Genomic DNA, 9,416 nt, shown 5'->3' on the forward strand with positions numbered 1-9,416 from the left:
CAGCGTGGAAAAAAAGAGCTATAAATCCTTTTACTTCTGCTATAAATGTATCTACTTCTTATGCGGTTGAGCTAACCGATGATGCAGCTGCACATGTATAAAATATCGACGCACGTGCAGAACAGTTTTGCTGAAGTGCATTGTAGGGTGATGTTGGTTTGAATTCTATGCTGATTTTTGCCAAAAAAACACTGAGAATCATGCACCATGTAGGAAACACAGACTGTAGGCATATCTGTTTATTTGTACTACCTGCTGCAACATTTGTAGTAACTTACTGTTCTTTTCATAATGTGAAAATATTGATTATAATTTTAATGCAACTGATGTGAATTTTCCAATAATATGTACTTTATGTCAGAGAGCTCCCTCCCTGCATATTATAAATCTGAATTGTTAGATAACTGTTCACTTTTAATATTTGTGCAGGCCTACTTTACAAGCTAGAGAGCACAAACAAATGTACTGTTTTCTTTATGTGTATCTCCTTTGCAAGTCCAAATAGGATAAAATTAATTTAGTTCAGAGGCTGCTTGCTCTTTGGCTTTTTAAAAAAAAATCTATTTACCTACGTGCCTCACATTCGCTGCCAACCAACAAGAACTGGAGCATCCTGATGCGGTTATGCACATGAAGAAGAAGAGATGTATTATGGAACGACCTGGCAGCAGCACAAAAGTTTAAATCCTGCATTAATTTTTGTCAGTAAATGCTGTAAAACAGGTGCTAGATATGAAACACTGACTGTGTAAAATATGGCCAGTTGGTGTGTTTGTTAACTGCTCATTCATCCCATTGCTGTTTGGGGGCTTTTGCAGTCCCTGCACTTTCAGTTCCACATAGCATTTTGAGAGTTTTCTGAAAGATATGACAAGAGACTATATCAGTTCAAGTCTTTCTTTTCATGTCGAAAACTTTTTCGATCCAGGTTTAAGGATATATTAGTTTGATTCACCAGCGCAAGTAAATAGCAACTATTTTCAATAAGAACATAAGAACATAAGAAATAGGAGCAGGAGCAGGCCATAAAGCCCCTCGTGCCTGCTCCACCATTCAATAAGATCATGGCTGATCTTCAACCTCAACTCCACTTTCCCGCTTGATCCCCATATCCCTTGATTCCTCTCGAGTCCAAAAATCTATCTATCTCAGCATTGAATATACTCAACGACTGAGCATCTACAGCCCTCTGGAGTAAAGAATTCCAAAGATGCACAACCCTCTGAGTGAAGAAATTCCTCCTCATCTCCGTTTTCCTGCAACTATGCCCTCTAGTTCTAGACTCTCCAGCCAGGGGAATACTTTTAGAAAATTCTGCAATCCATATTCAAAGTCTAGCAAATTGGATAAAAATCTAGCTGAGAAAATTACCTCCTTTAAAAGAAAACTCCAGTTTGATTTTATTTATGTAGGAGTAAATTTTGCAGTTGCGCACTGCCAGGGTGAAGCATGTACCCTCTAAAAGCATAAATTGTGATTAAATCTCTTTTGAGTTGAATTCATACTGTGTGATATTAGTAATAAATGCATTCATATGAAATTCCTTGTCCACTATTTTAAGAAAGTGAATATAATTTCCATTAGTCTATTCTTTGCTATAATATTTTAACTAGCACTAATCCTCAAACTACTGTATATTGCAAGCTGTCTGGTTTTAGCTGGTTAAATTCCATCAATATTCCGATGCACACTTCAGAGTCCCTCATCCTAGGCTCTGCTAACGTGTGCTTAAGCTCTCTGGACTTAGGTAAGTGAGGTATGTCTCTATGGGGACCGAGTGTGCATTGCGTATCGGGCAAACAGAAATTCTATCTCTGTGGATTTAGCTGTATCTTAGGACCAAATAAAGCTACTACTTGATAGATTAAACCAAAATATTGTAGTGATTTTAATCCTTTTTACATAGGTTAAGAAGACAGCAGACAAGTTCACTGTTTGGAATAAAGCGAAGCTCAGTGTATAACCCCGATGACTCTGCAGAAGCAATCAGCGAAGAAGATGACCTGGAACTCGAAGTGAAATAAGATGACAGATCAAGTGCAACCACTGTGAAAACAGGAAAACTGGTAAAAGATAGAAAATAAATGACTTCTCTTCAGGGTCAAATACCAAACAAACAACTTCTGTCAAGGGAAAGAATAAAGAAATGGCAAAACATTTGGGATGAATTAAATCAAAGCCCTTAGAACCATCAGAGATTTAAGTTACTTTCCAGCAGAATTAAATGATAATTTTTCAAAGCATTGGATTCTACAAATACACTGTTTACATCACTGGTGTGTGGAATATTGTAATATATTTTCAACCATAAAATCATATACTTTTGTATTCATAGATACTAGAGGTGTACAGTTAACTCAATGCCAAGTGGTCTGTAAATCCTAATGCTAGAGAACAGAAGAGGTAAATTGTGATTCTGCCCTTTGTTCATTGGGAACAGTCAGTTACCCTTTTCAATTTAAGGGGTAAATTTTTCCGTTCTTTTTTACTGCCACTGTGTTGGTAGTGACAGCAGGCCATGATGACCCTCGGGTCCTGCAAGAAAGTGCCTGGCTTCCCTTCAGCAACTTCCCCTAACAGCTGACTTAGATTGAGATTGTGTGAGGAATCATGGATATAAATCCACTACCTACTGCTTCATGATGCAACCCCAGTCCACCATGCCAACTCACTCTTTTGTCTTAACCAATTTATACACCTGATTCCTTGATATTGCACACAGAACAGGCTCAGGCACACAGCATGTGCACTGTAGAGTCGAGCGGATAGGCCTGAGTGTCGGCAGTGCTGTACTCCCAAATTTGATTTGCTGCCACAAGAAATGCTCTGTATTTTCTTGGATCCTCACTCTTTCTGCTCTTCCTACCTGTTTAAAACAGGGAGCTTATCCGTTTCCTTGCTTTTAGTAAATAAATTTGATTTTAAAACTAGGACAGACTCTTTTTTTGCAAGTTGGAGTTTGCTTCCTTATCGTACTGCTGTTTCTACATTACTGATCTTGCAGCTTTTTGTGCTGTTTGTTGCTGAATTTTTGCAACACGGGGTTTCTTCTACAAAGACCTCTACCCACAGCATTTTTGTTGACAGCAGCTGCCACCCTCAGCTCTAAGCACCCTGTAGAGCCTGGGCATTCCATTGGGCTCGCCAATTCTATCATGAATTCAGAGGAGGAAAAGTTGTTCACCAGAGTGAAGAAAGGCAGTTGTGCCTTAGTCATCTGGTACCCACTTGCAATCAGTTCAGGAGCCACATCTCCAGACCCAGCTACATCTGCTTTGTCATGTCTAAGGAGACCTGCCTTCACCATCTCCATCTCACAAGATGACACAGTTTTACATTCTACTGGAACCTGACCTGCATAGGGACAGCCCTATTGCTCTGAAAGTCACCACAGATTTCAACTTTTTTCATGATTGAATCCTTTCAAACCACTGCTGGTGATGTTTGCTACATTAGTTAGACTTTAGTCCATAGATGCATCAAGCAAGGCTTGAGCCATCAAAACCTAACAAAAACCCCATGGCACATTTGAATAGAAGAGCCTTTCATTCCATCACCGTACAGGTGTTGTTGGACTACAGGAATAAAAATGCAGGTGAATTGTCAGTAGCCACGATGCCTTCATTTTGCAGCAGCCCACTGTGCCAGCACCTTCTTAAGGAGTAGGCAGAATGGTCCATCTGGCTGCCAGAGGGCCAGAGCTGTTTCCTGGAGCGCTGGCTATTGACACCGGTGAAGAATCCCCAAACCGAGGCTGACAGGAAGTACGAGGCTCGTTCCATTTGAATTCGGTTGAAGCACAATTGGTATGTTGAAACAGATTCTGCTGTCTTGATAGATCAGATGGGGTACTGTTTTACTACCCTGAGAAAATCACTAAAGTCATTCGCACCTGTGGCAACCTACACCAGGCAAAGGAAAAGGAAGAAGAAGAGAAGGTTTGCAAAGCTGATGTGCAGCTAAGAAAACCAGTGTGTTAATTCTTTGATTAACAGGAATCTCACTTAGAAGCTGCATTGTATGCCCTTGCAATCATAGTCCTTTCTGAATATGAAGGGCTGATTCACAGTCCTATGATCTTTTGCGTAATTCAGTAACCCCATTAACAATCTGCTCTATCAATTTGCAAACTTTTACTACTATCTCAACCTGTATCCCACTACATGCTACATTCATATGTCCTTTTTGAATATAAAGGGCTGATTTTAAACCTGCCTGCCCAGTGGAAATCAGGCGAGCGGGCTGTTAAAATGGCTGATGCACCGATCCTGTTGCCTTCCTGCGGGTTCTGATATTAACCTGCTGTTCTGAGCAGGCAAGAGGGACACCCGCCTGAAGGCAGTGGGGTCCTTCTTTAAACATGCACATCGGCCTCCGATGATGTCATCGGGGCTCAACTGCAATTTTAGGCCATTGTGGCTTCCCTGCCAGGCCAACCTGATGCCAAAAGGAGCCAGGGCCCAGAAGAGGCCCAGAAAGGTAAGTTGTTTTTATTTTTTTAGTTTCCTTGTCTCCTCTCGGCCCCACACGGAAACCTGTGACCTCCTTTGCCCTGGGCTTCCCTCCCCTTCCCCTGACCACAATGCTGTCCTGACCCCCACCTCCCAAGCACCTACCTGAGTGCTAGGGACCATTCCTACAGGTTCTCAATGGGGGCCTCTTTCCACCCGAAATCCCACTCTCACCCTAGCCATCTATCGCTTCCTACCAGGTTCAGGCAGGTGATTGACACTGCATATGCAGATGAGACCCCAGGAGTTAAAATCTCATGCTGTGGAGGGCCGGACAGTTTGCTGTCCGCCTCGGCGCCTGCCTGCACAACTCTCAGCTGTGAGTTAAAATCAGGGCTTAAATCTACACAGTACATTGTAAAGTTTATTTCCCTGTTACAAATATTGAGTTTCTGCTTTAATGTTTAGTTCTCCAGGGTTTGCACATGGCAGGACTGTGGATTATGTGTTGTCTATTTCCTTAGTTTTGTGTACCTTCTGGCTGCCATCTCAATAGCGCAGCAACTGTGGTGGCAGGATCTTGTGACTAAGCTGTGGCAAGTTCCTTCTTTCTGCAAGGTCATGAGTTGGCTCAGTGCTGGCTGGCTATTCCTGTTCCTTCTCTACCTCTTTTGTGGTCTCTGAGGACAAACTTTGCTTTGCTGGATGGGGCAACACCCTGAGAGGTAAATGTTTCATCTGGGCCTCTTAGGAACATAGGAACAGGAGTAGGCCATTCAGCCCTTCGAGCCTGTTCCCCCATTCAATTAGATCATGGCTGATCTGTATCTTAACTTCATCTATGTGCCTTGGTTCAGTAACCTTTAATATTGCCCAACAAAAATCTATCAATCTCAGCCTCTTGCTTCTACACTCCAGCTGCTGGATGCCCCTTGCAGATGATGAGGGAGCTGTGTGGGGACAGACCCTCGGCTGCCACTAAGCCGTGTAAAGCCTGCTATAAAGCCAATCTCTTACCCTCTTGTGGCGAGAAATGAGACCCTCCTGCAAATTGGAGACCAAGGTCTCAACAGCGGCAGGAACAGCATTGGCCAGCAACACAACAGCTGTGTTGGGCCCTCTGACCTCACAGACTTAACTGTGGATTTCCCTGAAATTGTTACTTTTTCCATGGTGCTCTCACATACCTGCACAGATATTGGAGCTGGATATTCTTTGCTACTCCATGCAGGCAACCCGAAGATTCTCAAATGACTGCATGAATTGCTTCTGCTGATTAATACGTTCAACTCTGTATCCAGCCCGTGTAAATTACGAATCCATGGGTCTCACAGCAGATGCCTTAGCCCTCCCTTCTTGTCGCTGCTTGTCCGCTGCCATGCCCACTCGCTTCTCCTCATTGACGCTCATTGATTCAGCGGATCCTAACCCCCCAAACCTCTATTGGATTCCCCTGAAGTGAATGTATGTGAGATGGTGTTTACAGGTCCTGGAATACTTGGCTGGTGCTTGTGTACACCGCCAGCTATTTATTCAACTCCATTAGGAGGGATATCATCTTTTGAGGCCCCTGCACAGAACAAAGAAACATGGCTAAGCATAAAGTATGAAATCTGCTCACATTAACAAGGCCAACAGTGCCTTGTTGCTGGTGGGAAGAGGTACCAGCATGTTACCGAGTGAATGAACTTGAAGGAAAACAGGAAGAAGTTAAAGAAAACATACATTGTTGGAATGGAACAAAGCCACCAAGTCTTCCCTTGCCCACATCCTTTATGGCCTCCACCCCTATGATTTGTAGGGCATGCTGCTCATGGTGGAAGAGGTGGTACAGGTTAGCTTGGCCTCCACCAGTGTAACTTCTCTCTCCATGGTTGTGGGCGGCCTTTCCCTTTAAAACCAGACCAAACAGACACTTGCAGCATTTGGATGTAATGCAAGATGCACTCAAGTGCCCAGCCATATTGAATCTTGTGTGGAGCAATGACTACATAGCATGGAAATAACTTGTGGTGCCATATGGATTTGGTGACAAAACATAACAATTAGTTAAGGGAAAAGAGGCTTTTCTCTCTGCCAGTTGCAAGTGTCTGGTAGTTATGGGGTGTATGATATGAGGATGAGGCCAGTTTTTTTCATGCTGTATTGCTGATGTGCCATCATGTTATGGGTCATAGAATCATTGAGATTTACAGCATAGAAAAGGTCATGTCTGCATCAACTCTTTGCTAGAGAAATCTATAACTAATTCCACTGCCCTACCCTCTCCCCATAGCCCTGTCGGTTTTTTTGCATGGTGCAAACATAGTGAAGCTGCTCCTTTTGGTGGAGTTGGCACATTTTGATCAACTGTGCCTTGATATACTTCCTTAATACAGAGAACTTTCTTGTGTGCTTGCAAGACCTGTGAATGTGGTAGACTTCATTGACTCTGTTGGCCATCTCCTTCCATCATTGGTTTGGTTTGGAGGGTTCCTCTGCGCTCCAGAAGTTACCAGCTTCCTCCAACAGCCTCCTCCAACAGCACACACATAGTCTTCTTGTCAAAGGAGGCACTTCTGGCACTTGGTCCTGGGTGCACAGCTATTCTCTTGCGTGAAAATTAGAGCAGCCCTTTAAATACTGCTGTACTCTTCATTCCCTATCTACCAAATACAAAAGGAACATAATATAATTTTGTAAATGAGGTGACCTGGTCAAATCTGGTGAGGTCAGCTGCACGCTCTACCAACAACATCAAGAACTTGCATTTATTTAGTGCCTTTAATGCAGAAAGACATTCCAAGGTGCTTCACAGAGACATACTCAGAAAAAGAAAGAGATATAAGGAGAGGTGGCAAAAAGTTTGATTAAATACATTGATTTAAAGGAGAGTCTTAAAGGAGGAGAGGGAGGTGGAGAGGCAGAGGAGATTGGGGGGAATTGCAGAGCGTTGGGCTTGGGCAGCTGAAGGCACGGCCACCAATGGTGGCGCAATGGACTAGAGTCAGATGAATGGAGAATTCGGTGGGTAGGTTGTAGGGCTGGAGGAAGTTACAGAGACAGGCAAGGCCATGAAGAGATTTAAACATGAGGAAGAGAATTTGAGCTTTCAGGCCAGGGAGCCAATGTAAGTCAATGAGAACAGAAGTGATGAGTGAGTGGGACTTGGTGTGGGATAGAATACAGGCAGCAGAGTTTTATATGAGCTGAAGTTTATGGAGGATGAAGGCTGGGAGGCCAACCAGGAGAGCAATGCTATAGTTAAGTCTGGAGGTAACAAAAGCATGGATGTGGTTTTCTTTAGCAGATGGGCTGATAGGGAAAATGTTATAGAGGTGGAAGTAGGTGGTCTCTATGATGGAGAGGATATGGGATTGGAAGCTTAGCTCGGAGTCAAATCAGATGCCTAGGTTGCAAACAGTTTGAGACAATGGTCAAAGAGAGGGATGGAATTGGTGGCAAGTATATGGAATATCAAAGGTGATAGCCTCAGTTTCCCCAATTTTTAACTGGTCAGAATTGCAGCTCATCCGAGACTGGATGTTGGACAAGCAGTCTAACAACACAGAGGCAGTGGAGAGGTCGATAGTGGTAATGGAGAGGTAGAGCTGGATTTCGTCAACGAACGTATGGAAGCTGACCCCCTACTTACGGATGATGTCACTAAGGGGCAGCATGTAGATGAGGAAGAGGAGGGGACCAACGATAGATCCTTGGGGAACTCTGGAGGTAACGATGAGGGGGCTGAAAAGTGATTGCTGAAGATATGACCAAGAGATAGGTAAAGGTGAAGCCAGGTTAATGGGTAGTAGCACAGAGCTGAACATTGGAGAAGGATGGTTGATCATGTCAAAGACTACAGAAAGGTCAAAGAGGACGAGGAGGCTTAATGCACCACAGTCACAGAGGATATAATTTGTGACTTTAGTTCGGGCCATTTCTGTGCTGTAGGATCAGTGGAAACCAGTTTGGCGAGAGATTCAACATGGAGTTGTGGGAAAGATGGGCATGGATTTAGGAGACAACAACATGTTCAAGCACTTTGGAAAGGAAAAAGAGGTTGAAGACGGGGTGGTAGTATTGAAAGGACAGAGGGGTCGAGGGCTGCTTTTTTGAGGAGGGGGAGTTATGATGGTGGTTTTGAAAGGGAGGGGGGCAGTACTTGGAGAGGGACCATTTACAATAGGGGGGCCTGGAAAGAAAATTGGGTGATCAGCAGTTTAGTGGCAAAAGGGTCAAGGGAGCAGTAGGTGGGTCTCATGGATGAAACGGGCTTGGAGAAAGCATGAGGGTAGATAAGAGAGAAACTAAAGGTTTCAGGGGTTCCGGGCTAGGGCAGGGGTAGCCTGGGGGGAGGCTTGGCATGTTGGGCAAGGGGACTGGGGAAAGCAGTTGAACGAATGGTTTCAATGTTAGGAACAAAGAAGTCCATGAGCACTTCACACTTGTTGTTGGAAGTGAGGATGGAGGGGTGAGGGATTTAAGGAGACAATTGGTAATGGAAAAACGGAGCCGAGGATTATCTTTACTCTCCAGGATGATCCAGCGTACTAACACGGAAGTTCACGTGCCATTTTCCCCGCGATTGGGGAAATCATTCCTTGTATGTAAACTTCTGTTATTTAGAAACTTTGCTATTCCAACACAATTTGTTATCAAAATCAGTTGAATTAGCAAGTGAACACCATATATGCAGCGAGTGACATCATCTGTACCCCAGTTTAAGTATGTGCGGTTCAGCACACTTTAATTAGTGTACATTTCTTTCGTGCTCTCTAGTATAATGTATTATAGGAAGTTTGCTATACTAATACAAGCTACACTGTAATCCATGCTGCTTAATCATTGTAGCTCAAGCCAGTGCAAGTACCTGTTTTGTTAAAATGAATTGACCATTTTTGGCTCTGTTACAGATAAAAAAAAATTGAAACTCAGTTGTGTTGATTGGTCATTCCATCTTCCTGGAAAGCACTATAATTAGTT

At 43.5% G+C, this 9,416-nt stretch overlaps 1 protein-coding gene across 3 annotated transcripts in view; it reads left to right on the forward strand.

Annotated features, from left to right (window-relative positions):
- The window catches only part of LOC137318799 (coiled-coil domain-containing protein 102A-like), a 533,993-nt gene extending 525,433 nt beyond the window's left edge, over positions 1-8,560 (forward strand). For all 3 annotated transcript variants that reach the window (XM_067981441.1, XM_067981440.1, XM_067981442.1), the window contains exon 9: positions 1,907-8,560. In XM_067981441.1, the coding sequence (XP_067837542.1) occupies positions 1,907-2,024 (118 nt within the window). In that variant the 3' untranslated portion in view covers positions 2,025-8,560. The remainder of the gene's footprint in view (positions 1-1,906) is intronic.
- Positions 8,561-9,416: the final 856 nt, after the last annotated feature.

Source organism: Heptranchias perlo, chromosome 3, assembly GCF_035084215.1.
Source record: "Heptranchias perlo isolate sHepPer1 chromosome 3, sHepPer1.hap1, whole genome shotgun sequence".
NCBI lineage: Eukaryota > Metazoa > Chordata > Chondrichthyes > Hexanchiformes > Hexanchidae > Heptranchias > Heptranchias perlo.